Here is an 18742-nt window from a genome sequence, read left to right as displayed (position 1 = left end):
TGTGTGTGTGTGTGTGTGTGTGTGTGTGTGTGTGTGTGTGAGAGAGAGAGAGAGAGAGAGAGAGAGAGAGAGAGAGAGAGAGAGAGCGCAAGCACTCGTGCTGGGGCAGGCACATGCTCCTTTTAAAAGCACTAAGAATTTAGGCTCCTGAAGATAAAAACAGGACAGCCTCTCTGTCCCATGCATGTTATTTTATGTATTTATGAATTATGGCAAAATGGCACATCTAGAAGGTGGAAGTAAGCAATGGAACTTCTTAAACAAGGAAGACATTATGTCAGCAGACAACAAGCAAAATAGTTTTCTAGCTGCCACTCTTCACTGTGTACATATGAAAATCACAAGTCATGGAGCAGAGGATGAAAAGGATTCCAAACACCGTGATTTTATAACTGGTTGAATATTATACCACTGTCTGATCCAAGCAGTGGGAGGAGAGGAGGGGAGGAGGAGAATGACTGACAGTTGACGTTGCACTACGTGTATTGGCATTGGCAGAATCTCTCAGAAAGTGCTTGAGATACTGAAGCTAACCCCCCCCCCCCCCCCCCCCCCCCCTTGAATCTTGATCTTCCAAGAATAACCACATATTTTTGTTCTAATTTCAGAGAAAGTGAATGATCCAAAGGACATTTCTCACACATTAACATTAGCTGGACAATGGTTGCAAGCAGAGCTTCTTATTAACATCTGATATACCCATGTCATATGTTAGTAGAATATGAGAAAGGTATTATTTTAAACAAAATCCGTATAACAACCACCACCATCTTCTTTACTGTAGGCACAGTAGCCATCCATTATAAGCCCATACAAGTGACTTAGTTTGAGATGTTACATCTGGGAACTCAGTTTCAATGTCAGCTGCTGCACTGTAGTTTTGTCAGATAATCATCCTGTTTATCTGCTAGAGGAAGTAGCAGCCAGTACCAGTAACATATGAACAAGTATATTCACCTTACCAGCGGACAGTCAATGTCTTATTTACTCTGTGGACCACAAATCTTCAGTGGACATTTGCATCATTTACTTTTTCTTTCATTTTTATTCATACAGTCAATGCAAATATTGTTGTTGTTGCTTCCAGTGGTTAATGAGATGTTGCACAGTTCATTGTGGATGTGTAAATCATTCAGAATTTCATTCTCATTGAAGAACTACATCGATAATATTGTTGCCTCAGAAAAGAAAGGTAAAGTATGTAGAAGCGGAGGAGGAAATGAAAAGAAATCTTGTGGGTTGAGGTGGTATGAGGTGGCACTTGGTGATTACAATACAGAGTGAAATTCACAAAGTACTTGGCAGTATGTATCCACTTGTAAGTACGATGTTGAACCCACTGTGCATTGGTTGCATCCACTGATTCAGTTGGGAATTGTGTCAAGCCATTTCATCCTCTACTGAGGCAAGCTGGCCCACAACTATTGTAGCAGGTCATTGATATAGTGGATACTGCTGCTGGGACAGAGTTGACATTCGAGCCGGTCCTGCACATTTTTTTCAGGGAAAGATCTGGAAATTTTGTTGGTGGTAGGGGTACCTGTCATGCAGGCAGTTCTTAGACACACAAGCCATGTGTGGACCAGCATTGTCATGTGGAAAAATGGCACCACAATTCTGTCTCATGAGAGGCAACGCAGGAAAATTCCGGCTGTTTGTGATTTACCGTAGTGCCACAAGAATTCCCTCAGTCACTACCAGCTTTGACCAGAATTCATACCTGAAGGCTCCCCACACCGTGTCAGGCATAACACTGCCGTGCATATTTGAAACATTGGAAGAATGGGCCTTTTGCCCAGGTCACGGTCATACTCACCAGGATAGTCCAGGGCTGTGATTAATCACTGCACACAGTACAATGCCCTTCATTAGAAGTTCATGCTTCCTGGTCATGGCATCATTACAAATGCAGCCGTTTTGTGTTGTGATGTTAATGGCAGCCTAAACATGGGACAATAACTATCTAGTCTGGCTGCGGCTAGTCTCAGACTGATGATGTAGATGACACACAATGTTGCAGGGAGTCCATTACTTGTTCTTAGATGGCATGCCCAGATATGAAGGGCTTAGGATGTGCTTGCTGCACAATATGGCGAGTGTCCCAATGCTGGTCAGACATGGTCTACCGGAACGTTGATGAATATGCTTGTCCTAATGTTCCCATGCAGTCTGACATTGTGCCTCTGTTATGATTGAACGCCTCACAAATCTGGATACAGCATCAATCAACCGGCTGACCAAACAGAGGTCGCCAATGAGACCCCTTTCAAACACTATGAGTGGCTGATAAAGTAGTCTCAAAAGAGTGCATGGCTTCTCAGTGTCCTTCAGTGATCACCTAACATCTGACACAGTCCAGGTCCCTTACATACCATCAGGTGTGGTAACAACACTAAACACGGGTGGTCCTAATGCATTTTGATGGCCTTTCTGCCAGTCACAGAGAACTGCAACTGTAACCATTACGTATCTGCCAGTGGTGTGTGCGTGCACGTGTGCGCATGCGCATCACCCCTATGTCATCCAACCATGTCCTCTGGATGCTTCACTTTTTTTTATCAGGCAGTATGTATAAGAAAGTTTGAGAGAGTGTAATGCAGATATCGGGCTGTGTGTTGCCAATGTCACTGTTTTTTCTTTCTTCTTTTCTCTTTTTTTTTTCTCCCCTCCATTAATGTGGCCCCAGAATCTGCCACACACCTACAGGTGTGCCCTTCTATCACAGATTAAATTAGTTGCAGAAGTCGATTAAATTAGTTGCAGAAGTCATTATGTTTTGCAATGTAAGTGTTGTTATTTTTCGCAGTAACTGTTACTTAACATTTGCAGGACAAGCAGTTACGTATTTGTAAAAGATAGCAATTTAAAATTCTCTCAAATTATTAAAAAAAAATCACAATCAACATGAAACTGCATGATTTTCAATGTTTCCATATTAGCAGTAATCTTTTGACTTCGTGTAAATTGATTGTGTCATTAATTGCAGATGGAGATAAAGAAGGAAAAGGTGATAAGAAACTAATAGATATTGGTAAGGAAGCTGCAATTGAAGCAGAAGTGAGAGCTTCACGTGAACGAGCAGTTGTCCCCCTGGAGATACGTATCAAATCGTTCAAAGAAATGCTTGCAGAAAAAGAGGTAAGCTGACAGATGGCCAAAATTTAAGCTGTTTTCACACAATATACGGATACAAAATTGGACACAACCATGTGTTGTGTGTGGGTGACAAGTACTCACAGTACTTGGTTCCCAGCATGATCTGCAATCATAGCATACAGCAGTGGAAGTTGTTGGGTACAGCTGATGTGCCTGCCACACATAGTGAATAGTGTGAGATAGCTACATTAACTTTATTGGTGATTGTCAGTGATGGGCAGAAAGAATCCTGAACAGCATTGTAGACACATCATTTGATTCCATAGTCCTTACTATGTTGAAAAGAGTATGTTAGAATGTCACATTTCTATCTAGAAAAAACTTTGTGAGCAGTTAAAATTTATTACCTGAACACCCCCCCCCCCCTTCCCCCAACATATTTTCTTCTTGCCATCCCCCCCCCTCCTGCTCCCATTTCCCCCACCCCCTTCCCCACCACCACTCCTTGTATTTTCAGTTACACATTGCTGTTTTCTTTAAATTTTGGTTACATAGTTACCTGTATTCAGAAAGTAAAAAAAAAAAAACTGTTAATAGGGCTTTTTTTTTTTGTTCTCAATGCAGTAATTTGTTATTTTGATCCTTTTGTTTTATTGTTAAGTAATAACTCCTGTGTAGCCACATTTTAATGCAGATTCAATCGAGTCATTCTGATGACATCTAGGGAGACCTGTTTCATTGCATATGACTGGTGGCTCAAAAGCCTTTATTGAAAGCAGCTACTGTGAAGTGCTTGTTTGGATACATGAAATAAGTTGGTGAAGCGGCTGATACAGATGACCTGCGTTGTTTTATTAAACAATGTGAATAAATTTTCTTCCGACTCCTGACGCCTCATCTGGATTGTTTAAAGGGACAAGAGAGTTGGGGAAGACCACAAGAAACATTAATACTTTTGAAATGCTCTTATGTTATTGCCAGAACCAATTGTTTGAAGTTTATATTTATTGTGTGGGTAGTGGTTGCAGCAACATATCTGCTGCAGTGATACACAGGCCTGACTCCACATGGCTTTGTTTTCCTTCCACTTCTGTTCACATTGTTTTCTCTGTGGTGCAATCCCATGACTGAGCTATTGGCCTTGACCGCCTTTCTTTACCACAGTACTAGAAGCGAGTGGATATCGGGCCTCTCATCTGGCCACCTATCTCCAAAAAAGATCCCTTGTGCTCATTGATAGCATTCTGATTGGACAGGAGGGTTATCCTGCAGGCACTGGAACAAGAAAAAATCCCTGTCTCTCTCCAGGATTGAACCTGTGACCTCTAGGGCCGGAGTCTACTGCTGTACCTGCTATAATACTACCATTGTCACATACACATGGCTTGCTGAAATCTTATAGTCTGAAGAAGAATATCATCAGAGCAGATGACATATTGGAAAAAAACATTTACTACATAATAAATGTAAACACTGTCATCTTCTGAGGATTGGCCTGAAACTAGTAGGGGCAGTAAAAGCTTTCCAGAAGCTATAGTTTTCCTGTGGATCCTGTATGTTAATATTAGATGGAGTAAGCAAAGAGCTCTCATAGCTAAAATGGATCATAAAAGAATTGGTACAGCTGTTCTGAAAATTTGAATTTATTTACAACAAAACCTGTTCCTCCTAAGGAGCAGCACTTAAACTGTGAGAGGTGGCATCTAACAAAGCTGTCATTGATGAGTTTAGTGTGATGAAAGTTTGGAGATAGAATTAATTTTCAAGTGGCATGCAATGTGGCGACAGAAAAAGCAAAATTAAGTGAAAGTAAAAATTGAACTTTCGAAAATTATTTTCAAGTGGCATGCAATGTGGCGACAGAAAAAGCAAAATTAAGTGAAAGTAAAAATTGAACTTTCGAAAATTAAGTATGAATCTAGACCACAAAGATATCCTTTGTGAACGTAAACAATATCATAGACTTACTAAAATTTAATTCAGTCTTTTTATTACTTTATTCATCCAGGGGTTGTCTCATAATTATATTGGATTTGCCATAAAAATACATCAAAATAGGTCACTCAAAATAATTGTATACACATCAAGGATTCCCACCGACGACATGGACCAAGGACTCGCAGCTACACCCTTTGCATTAACCCCACTCTGTTCTCTTTGTGCCAACTCCAGCCTGTTTTGTCTGCAGAACTATGGTCTGTTCTCTTTGCACTAAGACTTCACAATCATGCACTATAAATCTCTGCACACGATTTTCTTGCAGAAGCATTACACTATTGTAATGCAACAAGGTGATGTAATTATCCTCTTTTCATTATTGACTGCTACTCTGGACACACCAAGCAATCTTTGATTGTGTAGAATGCATTACTTCCAAAATCTGTATTAGATACCTTTGTAAACAGGTGCATTTTAGTAATATTATTCTTTCCTTTGCCAATTTATTATACACTTTTATTCCTTGATTGAAAATGCTGCTTAGAATTTTTTTTTTTTTGTTAAATGTAAGTCAAAATGGCTCGTGTTCCAAGATTGTGTATAGAACAGTTAGTGAAAAATAAAGTAGTGTTTTCACCCTGATATGCACAACAGATTGCTAGACACTTACTTGGTACAGTAAGGATACCCAGATTCTTCAAGTTTTGTTACAGTGAACTGACTACTGCTTCTAGTTATTATTCATTCAGCCCTTTTCTGCAGTTTAAAAATTGTATGCATGTTTTGTGGCTTTGATTCCCAGAGAAGAATCTCGTATCTAAGAATTGAGTGTACTTAAGAATAGTATTCACTGCAAGAGATTGGCTGTTACAAACAGATGATACACACCACTAGACCAGAACATGCAGATAACATTCTTTCTCCCAGCATCTTTCTGTGTTCATTCCATGTTATTTGACAATCAATATTTATCCGAAAAACCATGGGCCTCTTAAATCACCACAACATCTATAAATTTATCAACTATACTCAAACATAATTGTATTCCCACATTAAGGTGAACTGCATACTGTTAGCTTTTGTTACATTCATTGTTAATTTGTTACATATTGCCCAATCATAGTATCATCAAGAGTGTCATTTGTTTTCTCTAGTAGGTGCTCTGGTGTTTTGTCAGTGATGAGAAATTTTTCTCTCTGTCTCAGAATGTCCGGTAAGTCATTGTAACAGCAGCATTGGACTCAATATAGTACTTACTGATGCTGTCGTCATCACATTTAAGGTTATTTCTATATTTAGATTGGTTTTGGTTTTGATCTTCTAAGAAAACATTTTCAGATTACATTCCTTGAGGGTAGGTATCATTGGCATGTAGCAGGTCCATCTGTGCAGGTGTGGAGATTGAGCAATGTCCTAAATCTTGCACAGATGGACCTGCTCCATGGCAACTTTTCGTACAGTCACCAGAAAATTAAAGATTTGATGATGATGTCTTAGGAGATCAAAATTGATCGTCTACAAATAAAAGTAAACAACTTATATGTGATCACGACTGTGTGTATTGATATAAGTTATACTATTATATAGATCGTTGTCTTTTCTGGAACACTGTTCCAAAAATTTCCAATGCAGTGCCCTGAGGAACACATAGGTATGTATCTTTCTTGTCTGATAATTCTTTTGCTAAAAATTTGTCATCAGCAGATGTGTGAACTCTCTCTGCCTTCTGCACCTAATTTTCTGGGTAAGACTGAAACCACTTGTTTGCTATTCCCCTTACATGTAGCGCGTGATTGTATAGACAAAAACCTATTCACCGAGTAGCGACAGCAAAAAACACATGTAAAGCTATTGTGGTTTGCAAGCTTTCAGAGCCAGTGACCCCTGCTTCTGGCAGAAGGGTTGAAGGGAGAAGACGAAGTGTGAAGATGGGACTGGTGAGGTTTAGGAAATGGGAAGAGTTTGGAAAAGTCGCACAAATCTTTGGGTCAGCGGTCAGGGGAGACTTGTCGAACCGGATGAGAAGGCAAGACAGATAGTTGGAATTGCAATGGTGCAGTGGACAAGAATTGTAAACCTGAGCATTTAAATGTGGAAGATAGCTTAATATGCAAGACAGTGATTACCACAAAACATCATGCATGAATTAAGTAGAGTGGAAAGCTAAGTGCATTGTAAGTGGTAGAGATGGGGGACAGGGAAAAATAGACAGATCAGAAACTAAAAGATGTAGAGGAATCGAAAATGGAATAACAGAGAAGAAAGAAATTAACATAACTTATTGCCAGTTGGGTGAAGAGGACCAATGATGTAATACGTTTCCACCTGCTGAGTTCTGAGAAACTGGTGTCTAGGAGAATAATTCAGATGGCACATGTGGCGAAACAGGTTCCTGGGTCATGACTGCGAGGTTACAGAGCATATTCTGCGACACGATATTGTCTATTGCCAGTATAAGCCTTCGGCCTAGGACAGTTCATCCTAATTGATATCTTGGTGGTAATCATACCAATGTATAACTCCAAACAGTGTTTAAGTAACAGCTGGTACACAACGTGTTGTTTCACAGGTGGCTCTTTCTTTGATAGTGTATGTTTTGCCAGTTACAGAGCTCGTATAGGTGGTGGTAAGAGGAGGGTGCAATAGGCAAGTCTCACAGTAGGAATGGCCACAGAAGTAGGAGCCATAGGGTAGGGAAATGGGAGCAGAAGGAGCATAGGGTCTGACAAGGATACTGCAGACATTGTGGGGGGGGGGGGGGGGGATGGAGGGGGGGGGGGAGTGATAGAAAGCTAGTCTACGTGTAGTGGGTGAAATGTCAGACAGAATGGACCTCATTTCATGGCGTGATTTTAGGAAGTCGTAGCCTTGTCAAAGTAGCTAATTAACCCATTAATGCCCAATTTTTTTTTTTTTAGTGTGAATTGCTTTTAAATCTTTTTAAGGAAATGTTTAAAAGGTCTAAAATTCCATATATCTGAAGTTTAAATTATTGATTGCCAATGACAGAAATAAAAATAATCAGTGTCTTATAGAGGGGACGCGTGTCTTATAGAGGGGACGCAGAGCGCTTCTGGTGTCATGCGAGGTAAATTAGAAATGAAACACTAAATTTCAAAGTGGGAAAGATTTATTTAAATGCACAAACTACAAAATAAATTTAGTGCGCTTGCAAGTTCATAAGAAATAATTTATGAAAGTTTGTCATTCGTCTCTAAATGAAATTGTATCATATCACTTAGTGGAAAAGGGTAATGTGGTGATCTGCAGAAGTTGACGATTGAAATCCACAGTCCCAATTTATTGAAGTGTTGACTCATTATTGATCTAAATGTTTTAAAGCAAGTATTCATAGAAATTGGTAGCTAGTTTGATGGTGAAATTACAGTTGAACCATTCAGTTGGGAAGTCCAAGGAGGATGTAAAATCACATCACATCTAATAAAGAAATGTTATAAGCTTCCCTAAACGATTTTGGAATTGTCATCTTCACTACTTTCCTCTTTTTCCAATAATGTGACCTCTCTCATCCAGCCGCACAGTTTCCAGAATTTTCTTCCTAGAGGTAGGCAATGGCACTGGTCTGCCAGTGCTGCTTCTTGCATTCTGCCCCATTTTCAGATAAGAAGTGGCAGTGTATCTTTGAATATCCTTGATGCTTTTGGCCTCCTGGGATACAGTGTTGTAGAGTAAATGTGTGTTTACCACAGCCGTGTCAACAGTGCTACTGAAAATTTACAAATACCATTTTTTCCCATGACTGTGATCACATTTCTCCAAAAGCCAGTCTTGGTGGTCTACACTGACCATATATTTGTTGCCAGAAACTGAAACCGTAGGCTCAGTTAGGTCAAAATTTGTTTCCAGTGAGATGCAGGTGTTGTCATCCCATGTACCATGGTGATTTGGTTGGTTATGTCGAGATGGGAGTTAAAACGTCCTCGATCTTTCTCTGCTAAGATTTTATCTGCTTTGAAAGGCCAATGAATGATACTGTTTTGTCTTATTGTAGCTGTTGCATGGAACCCAATCTGGTAGTTCAAACAGATAATATGAACCATTGGAAGTTGTTATTCGTAGTGACAATCAAATTTCTGACCTTGAACCCTCCATCACTTTTGTTAGCATTCGCTTCATTATTGTCTAAATAATTGTCTAAATTGGTTTTAGTTCAAGGTATTTATTACATGATACAGCACTTCTTACAAGGGACACCATCCGATCATCATCTTCAGACCAAAAATCTTTCTGGATGGGCAATGTGTGGTATCCACATAAAATTCAGAAACCAATAAAAACTTTCAGTTCATCTACTGAGGTAGAATACTGTCGATTGTTTTTCCAGTGTTTTGCACAGTTTTCAGTTTCTTCCATAATGCTAGTTAAGAACTCAGAAGTAAGCAACTCCTCAATAATGTCCAGTGGTATATAATCTTTCAGAGCTTTCACGGTATTTTCAACAGTTAGTTTGTGCCCGACTACCTAAATTGCCATAACTGTAATTGGGATTTGTCATAGACCATATTGCTGTTAGTTCACTCCCTTTCTTTTTAGAATGATAATTTTGCAGTTGTGACTAAACTCAGTTTCTTGGTCTAGATGGAGATGCTGTAGAATAACGTGGAATGTCATCCTCCAGCACGTTGGTTTCTACTGTCCCTGGAATATCCTGCATCTTAGGACACCCTGTTTCATCATCATCGAAACTCTCCTCATCTGTCAGTTCACAGGCAACACATGGTAATGCAGTAATATCTGCCTCTCTCTCTTCAGAGAGTATTCTACAGCATGCTTGGCTTATTTGAATGTTTTCTGTCAGTACATATCAGAATACGAGAGTGAGTCAAATGAAAATCTTAAATTTGTAATAACAAATCAAAATTTCGCGCCGTTATCCTGTAAGTTGGTAAGCATGCTACAAACAGCGTGCAGAATGGCCTGCAGGTAGCAGCATAGTGCAGATGCACTGATACCATCGCAGTATCAGTATAAAGATGGCTGCCCCACTTGCAACTTGCACCAGGGAAGAACAGTGTTCTGTTGTTCGGTTTTGCGTAGTGAAGGTGTGAAACCTATTGAAATTCATTGACAAATGAAGGTTCAGTATGGTGATGCGTCTTTGTCACGGCAGCAAGTCTAACAATGGAGTAGGAAGTTTGCAAATGGTGTGACTTCAGTGGAAGATGCTCCTCATCCAGGTCAGGCACAATGAGTTGTGACTCCACAGAACATTGCAGCAGTTGAAGCCATAGTGAAGGAAAACCGCTGAGTGACACTAAATGACACTGGGAACATGTTTACAGATTAGTCATGGGTCATTGTGCTTGTGTGGTCCAGTTTCACAAAGTGTTTGCAAGATGGGTGCCACGGCAGCTGACTCCTGAAATGAGACAAGAAATGCATTTTAAAGTCACAGACACACCTACATTACGAGGCTACCACATGTACAGGAAAGATGATACTGCTGTAGGCAGGGCTAAAGGTGGAGTGGCTATTTTTCTTGATGACAGATTGCTGTGAAAGTTTTCTCACCATTTACTATTACAGTGTGTTCTTTGTACCTGCCCCCCATGGCACTTTGGATGGGGAGACAATGGCAGATCTCTTCCAGGCACTTCCGTGCCCATTCCTTCTTGTGGAGGACTTCAAATGCCCACAATTTGCTGTGGGGCTCGGCTACTACTTGCTCCAAGGGTAGGCTGATCGAGCGACTCGTCCATTCTGAGGATATCTACCTTCTGAACGCGGGTCAGATGACTCACTTTTCCACAGCTACATGGTCTTTTTCAGCTATTGATTTTTGCTTTTGTTCCTCAGCTATTGCAGATTCAGTTCAGTGGGAAGTGGCTCCAGATTTACATTCTAGTGACGACTTCCCAGTGTGGATTCGTCTGCCACCTAGGACAGTGACCAGCAGGAGGCCATGCAGGTGGATGATACAAAGGGCAAATTGGTTACAGCACAGTCAACAGGCTATATTTGAACTTGTCTGGCTGCTTGAATCCCGAGGCTACCTGAGCCGCTCCCAGTGTTGTTTCAGGCGCTACCATTCCACTCTTGACAACTTAATTCTGCTGGAGACGGCGATACAGGAGTCCTTCTTACGCCAAAACAATTTAGTTTGTGTGTTTTTTGACCTCGAGAAAGCACATGACACTACTTGGCGGTACAACATCCTTCGCCAACTTCATGAATGGCAACTACGTGGACGCCTGCCACTTCTGATACAATCCTTTCTCGAGGACAGGCGTTCTCGTTATCGCATTGGCGATGCCATGTCTGATTGCTATGTTCAGGAGAATGGTGTGCCCCAGGTCAGTGCACTCAGTGTCACATTGTTTGCCATTGCTATCAATGGCATTTCCTCTGCAATCAGGAGCCCTGTCAAAGGCTCTTTGTTTGTGAATGACTTTGCAATCTTCTACTCTTCCTCTGATCTTACGACGACGATGAGGCAGCTACAACTGACCATTAGGAGGCTGGAAACCTGGCCTGGGCCCAGACAACTGGGTTTTGGTTCTCACCTGAGAAGATTGTGTGTGTCAGTTTTAATCGTGCTCGTCGGAGTTTTAACCAACCAGAGCTTACAATGGGGAACTGTATTTTACTTTTTCAAGACACAGTGCGCTTTTTGGGTTCATTATTTGACTCAAAATTAACATGGCTCCCACACCTGAAAGACCTACGAACAAAGGGCTTCCGGTTGTTGAACATTTTGAAATGCCTTGGCGGAAAAACATGGGGAGCAGACAGGTCCTGCCTCCTACAGTTTTACAGGGCCTTTGTTCGATCACGCTTTGACTATGAAAGCGTAGTCTATGGATCAGACCCTCCTTCCTACCTCCGGGTGTTAGATGCTGTCCACCATGCAGGCATTCGGATATCGACTGGAGCCTTTCGGACCAGCCCAGTTCAGAGTGTGTGTGCAGAGGCTAGTGAACCATCACTTTGGATTTGGCGACGTGTCCTTTTGGCTGAACAGGCACTGAAAATCTCAGCATCGCCTCAGTCTTTGGCATTTAGTTCAGTACAACCTGCCTTCGAACGACTATTCAGGAATCGACCCTATGCGACCCAGCCATTTGGTATACGTGCTATGGCCTGCCTCAAGGATCTTGATCTCTCGGGCATGAAAATACACACCCAGGGATGGAACGCACTACCGCCTTGGTGTCTTCGGAGCCCCAAAGTAATTTTAAGCTTGACACAGTACCCGAAAAATTGTACTCCAGATATGGTTTTTACAACTTTGTTTTCGACTATTTTAAGTATGTACCATCGTTTTATCGTTATTTATACAGATGGATCCCAGCAGGGGAATGCTCTCAGTTGTTCTGTGGTTTTCCCTGATAAGGTTTCTAAAATGCTTCTTCCAGAACAATTTACAAATTACGATGCTGAGTCATATGGCATTCTAATGGCACTGGAGAGGGCAGACATCACCGTAAGAGTTTTCTTGTCTGTTCCGACACTCTTAGTGCACTGCAAGCACTTCACCAAATGTATCCAGTAGACCCGCTGATTCAGCTCATCCATGACTGCTTACAGCAGCTCCAATACCGTGGCATGAAGGTGATCTTTTGCTGGGTACCTGGCCATGTTGGGATACAGGGTAACGGCATGGCTGGTAAAGCTGCCAAGGAAGCATGTTGGGATGGTGCTGTCCATCAATGTCCCATCCCGTTGCATGCCATTATCTCATTTTCTGACAGATGCATCATGCGTCAGTGGGAGACTGAATGGTTGCAGGTGTCAGACAACAAACTGCGGTCACTCAAACCAACCACAAAAGCTTGGCGGACTTCGTGTCAGCCTCGCTGCTGGAAGGAGGTTTTGCTTACCAGACTGTGCATTAGGCATTGCCCTTTCACACATAGCTCCCTCCTCTGGGGGGAGGATCCACCTTTCTGTGAAGTTTGTGGCGTGCCGCTTTCAGTTCAGCATATTGTGGCTACGTGTGTCTTGTATACTGATGATAAGGCAGCCCTTGGTCTTGCTGGACATTTGCCCACAGTCCTCGCAGATACTGATACCAGTGTTAACAAAGTGGTGAAATTTTGTGAACTATCAGGCCTAATTCCTAAACTGGTGGGGAAGGGCGGCAGACTTTAGTACGTTATAAAATGCTCTGCATGTGGGGACATCCTTCGGCCCCCCCCCCCCTCTTCCTCCCCAATGAGATTTCCTGTTGATTTTTTGTCAGGGCACTGATGACAGTGATGTTGAGTGCCCCCTCAACCCAACTCATCATCATCATCATCATCACCATCATCATCCTGAAATGAGAGAACGACGTGTTGATGCTTGTGAAGAAATACTTGGCGCTTTGAACGAGAAGGTGATGGCTTCCTTGCAAGAATCGATACTGGGGACGAAACCTGGGTTTACTACCACCAACTGGAAATGAAGAGAGCGATCAAGGAATGGCGCCATTCCTCATCACCAAAACCAAAAAAGTTTCAAACAGAACCATCAGCAGGGAAGGTTATGCTGACACTCTTTTGGGACGAAAAGCTGTCATTTTGGAGCATTACAGGCCTAGAGGGACCATTGTCACCAGTGTATCATACACAGTTCTCCTGAAAAAGTCATCTGCAGCCTGCAATCAAATCAAAGCGACATGGATTGCTGTCAGCAGGTGTCCTTTTTCGACATAACAATGCAAGGCTCCACACTGCCCGTACAACAGTTGCTACAATCACAGACCTGCATTTTCAGTGTCTTCCTCATTCACCATACTCACAAGACCTTGCCCCAAGTGATTTCCATATGTTTGGACCGTTCAAAGATGCAATGGGAGGAAAGACGTTCCGTTCTGATGAAGAAGTACGTCACGCAGTGCACGAGTGGTTGCGCGGAAGACCAAAAGAATTTTTTTCGAAAGGAATTTATGCACTTTGTAAGCATTGGAGGACTTGCTTTGAGTGTGGGGGAGATTATGTTGAAAAGTGATAGAGCTTTGTACCACTTCTGCACAATAAATAATATTTTAAAAAATATTTAAGGTTTTCATTTGACTCACACTTGTAACAGCCCAGTGCCCTATTTATAGCACACTATTTTCAATTCAATATTTTTTTTTTTTTTTTTTTTTTTTTTTTTTTTTTTTTTTTTTTTTTTTTTTTTTTTTAGTATGAGATTATTAGTTTCCATCAGGTATTTTATACAGCTGGTATTAATAGACTTTCAACATTCAAATACGTTGCTAAGTAATCTAATTTACTTATCTTTCTCATAAGACTTCTGGCAAAAGAGAAAGCAGATCATGTGCACAGGAAAAAATTCACTAATGTTGATGTAAAGACATATAAACACAAACTAAGAAACTTGGTCTCCAAATAGACTGTAGTTGTAGCTGAAAGTTTGGAGGCAACAGTGAATGCAGACAAATTGTGCAGTGTTCATTGTTGCTTGTTCAACAGTGGAAAGGAATGGTCCTACAAGTAGGATGCTGGGCCTTAATCGGTTAATATATTGAAGACCAGGATAATACTGAGTGATGAGATGTACTCCTAAGCTGTTTTTGGAGGTATCAGTAGTACCAAAATTGGATGTGATGGCCCAGGAAAGTTGCTTTTTGAACTAGGATGGTGGAGTAATTAATTACATCCAGTGAAGACTGAGGTGAGAATTGAGGTGTATTGCTCTAGAGAGTTTGCATCTGAACAAATACATTTGCTTCTAATGCCAATGCTTTGTAGGATGAAACATTTGACATGTAAAGCGTGGTAACTCTCAAAATGTAAGTACTGTCATTTGTTGGTAGGTTTAATGTGAACAGAAGTGTGTAGCTGCCCCTCAGTGAGGATGAGGTCAACATCAAGGAAAGTGGCACAGAACTCGGAATAGGACCCTATGAAATTTTATTGGGAGAGTGTGTTTAGAAATTCCAAAAATATTCCCAGGTCAGCCTTACCATAAGTCCATACGACAAAGTTGTCAGTATGTCTAAACTGAACCAAAAGCTGAACGATTATGGATCCCAGAAAAACTCCCTCAAAGTGACCCATTAAAAGGTTGTCATAGGAAGGAGTCATCCTAGTTTCCAAGGCCATGCCCCTGGTCTGTTTGTATGTCTGCCCCTCAAAAGTGAAGTAATTGTTGGTAAGTATAAAGCTGAGTAAGGTGAGGTAATTAGAATTGTTAAAAAGAAATATCATAGGAATATGAATGTGTAAGGGTACACGACCATTAAGAGCACTGCATTAGTTGAACACTGAAATAACGGAGCAACGTCTGTTTTTGCACCGAGCGGTATACTTGGCTGTTCAGCCAGAAGTTCAGGCTTAAAGCATTTCAAGAAATCGCTAATTGCAAGTTGAGGCGGAACATTGAAAATTTAGCCGTCTTTTTCTCTAAGTATTTGAAATTTTCAGGCTCTTCCCATAAACCTAATCTACACCCTTTTACTTCTTTGTGTAAGATTACGGTATCCTCAAAGTCCTTCGGAGTATGAGTAGCAATGAATAAATTTTTTGCAAAGGTTGAATTCTGTACATTACTACCTTTCTTTCCCAATGGATGTTCTTTGTATATCAGATTGATTGCTCTACAAAGCTTTGTCAGTACCACCACTCCCTTTAGCATGATGCTTTACAAGTAATGTTCCACCTCCCTACTTCCCTCCCCCTTATCTTTTCCAAATTTGCATTTGTCTTGTAATATTTATCTTTCCAGTGTATCCTGTTACAGTAGTGCAGCATGATGGAAGACAACTGAATAAGACTAGCATTGAGCCTGTTATACAGTGACAGTTTTTCTTGAAGCATGTTTCCTTTGGTACTCTTGCTTGTTATGGTTGTGTATGCACAATTGCTTCTCGTGCAGTTTACGCGTTTAAGAGGATGATCTGTCTACCTGAGCATATGGGCTCTTGATAAGCCATATTACTTTAATGACACACTTTTTAACCCCTTCTACTGTCCTTTTCAAATATTTAGTTAATGTTTTAATTCTGTTAATAATAGGTATTAGTGAAGTCACACGGGCTTCTCATTGCAGCTATATGCATATAGGAAGCGCAGGAGTGCCACCTGCCAGAGCTGACTTCAGGCTAGTGCCTCTACTCTTCAGCTAAACAGCAAGTCACTAGCTCTGAACAGTACATATTTACGCTCTATGGATCCGATGCCACATTTTGTATTTAAAATAAGTTTGAAACATCAGTGGCATACTGTATGTTGTTGTATCCAGCTTCAAATATGTGATGATTTAACAAGTTTTAAGATTAAGTCCTACAGTAGACAGCTACTACTGATGAATTTGATCGAGAGCAGATTGTGATGGCTCAGAGGCTCGGCACAAGAATTTTGGAAACTGCACAACTTGTCAGGTGTTCGAGGAGTGCTACGGGGAGTGTCTTCAACGTGTGGTGAAACCACAACCAGATGTCGTAGGGTTGGGCAGCCATCCCCACTCTCCAGTACAGATATAGGACATTGTAGGCTGGGCAGACTGGTAAAAGAGGACAGGCAGTAAACTGTGGCAGAACTAACATCAGAGTTTAATGCTGGGCAGAGTACAAGTGTGCCTGAACACAAGAGTGCACAGAAAACTACTAACAGTGGGTATCTGCAAACAACGGCCCATGCATGTGCCAATGTTAACACCACAATATTGGCAACTGCGACTGAAATGGGCATGTGACTGTCAGCCATGGATGTTAGCACAGTGGCCGAGCATTGTATGGTCTGGTGAATACTGATACCTTTTTCATCGTGCTGATGGGAGGGTATGAATCCATCGTCTTCCGAGGGAACTGCTGCTTCACTCTTGTACTGCGGTACAGAGACAAGCTGGTAGCGGCTGCATTATACTCTGGGGAACATTCACATGGGCATCCGTGGTTCCAGTGCAGCTTGTGCAAAGTACCATGATGGACAAGGTTTTTGTACACTGGTTACAGACCATGTACACCCGTTCATGACGATAATGTTTTCCAAATTCAGTGGCATTTTGCAGCAAGATAATACAGCATATCGTAAGGCTAGGAGTGTGATGGAGTGGGTAGAGGAATACAGTAGCAAGTTCCAGTTGATGTGCTCCCCCCCTCCCCTCCCCCCCCTCCCTCCCCCCCCCCCCCCCCCAACTCTAGATCTGAACGTGATTGAACCTATCTGAGATGCAATTGAATGTGGTGTCAGAGCTTATCATCCCCCGCCCCAAAATTTACAGGAATTAAGTGACCTTTGCGTGCAATTGTGGTACCAGTGACCTACCAAGGCCTCATTGCTTTCATGCTGTGATGTGTCGCTGAAGTTATCTGTGCTAAAGGTGGACATTCCAGCTATTGGGTGGGTGGTCACAATGTTCTAGCCGATCACTGTATAATGTATTTTAAATGGTGATTAAGTGGAAGACACCTACTAGACAGTCAGTGACTCCCTCATTGGATAGAGATAATGTGATTTTACATGATTACACTTCACTAAAAAATTTTTGTGAACATTTTCTGTAATTTTGCTTATGTAGTGTTATTTCTTTTTTCCACACGCAATGTTGTGATCTTGTTAATTGGTTCAATATTTTATGAAGAAGACGGTTTTAAAACAGTCGAAGAAACCTGTATTTTGCAACTAGTTCACTGTTATTTCTAATTCATTGAAACTATTATTATTATTATTATCATCATTATCATTATCAACATCATCATCAGCAGCATCATCATTATTAATAAGATAGTCTTCTTCCCCACAGCTCTGCCTGTGTGTGTGTTGTACACATATATTGAACACACCACCTCCTTGCCCCCTCGGTCCACCTCTTCCTTCCACCTCTGTCTGTCTATTTTCACCTTCCCCCTCTCTTTGTCCATTTCCTACCCCCTTCCCTCTGACCCTATCCTCTCCTGCTCTCTTTCCATTTCCACCAGCCCACAGGACCACAGTCTTCTTGTAAAAGAGCTTTACCGACAATGCACAATCCATCATCGAGGCAGTCCTGTTGGGTGCCTTGGGATGGAAACTGAGGTACAACTGTGTGCTGTGTGTCTGATACTCTGCACATTCTGACACTTACAGCTTCATCTATTGGTCAGATTTTTGTTCCCCCCCCCCCTTGATGTTTGCTCTGATTAATGTGCTGTTCATCTCTGAACTATAAACAAGCTATTGTCCGCATCACATTGGAAGGTGGGCCAGTTTTCAGCCGTTCTGCGCATCCCCCTCCACTAGCCACTGGCAGCCAATAAAATTCATTCTCTTTCTGAGCGGCCACCAACAATTACAGCTAGACAGGGAGAATCTTGCTCCTACATGCTGCACTGTTGCTGTACTTTGTGATAACCGAATTATTCAGTCAACAGTCAGTCTCCTTGCACCCTCCCCCCTGCCAACTCTCCCGGAATAGGTGTGAATGTGTATCCATAAATGTTTAAGTGCGATTAAAAATAAGGCCAGCTGACAGCACTAAATGTAAAGTGCTTCACAAGCAGACAAGGGGGGATTATTTACTGCATTTATAGCTTTTTCAAACGTGAATTTGAAAGCAGGTCTCCTACTGTCAACATTTGAAGATACGGAACATACTCTAGAAGCATGTGGTGTGGGCTAGAGAACTGTAAAGAGAATCATAAATAAAAGTGTCAGAGCTGTAGGAACAGTAGGAAAAGTTGGTTTCTTGTCGCCTGGAAAGCATCAGAATCGCAAGGAACCTCTAACACAAAAGTAACGATGTTTTAAAGTGCTCCATGTAAATGATGAATGCCCAA

General features: G+C 41.5%; 1 protein-coding gene across 1 annotated transcript in view; it reads left to right on the top strand.

Moving 5' to 3' along the window:
• LOC126464350 (transcription elongation regulator 1) overlaps positions 1–18742 on the top strand; it is a 260399-nt gene that overhangs the window by 117715 nt on the left and 123942 nt on the right. The window contains exon 11 of the mRNA XM_050096228.1: positions 2987–3138. Within this exon, the coding sequence (XP_049952185.1) occupies positions 2987–3138 (152 nt within the window). The remainder of the gene's footprint in view (positions 1–2986; positions 3139–18742) is intronic.

The sequence above is a fragment of the Schistocerca serialis genome, chromosome 1 (genome assembly GCF_023864345.2).
Source record: "Schistocerca serialis cubense isolate TAMUIC-IGC-003099 chromosome 1, iqSchSeri2.2, whole genome shotgun sequence".
NCBI lineage: Eukaryota > Metazoa > Arthropoda > Insecta > Orthoptera > Acrididae > Schistocerca > Schistocerca serialis.
The sequence above is the reverse complement of the archived record's forward strand: the minus strand, read 5'-3'. Positions and strand labels throughout refer to the sequence as shown.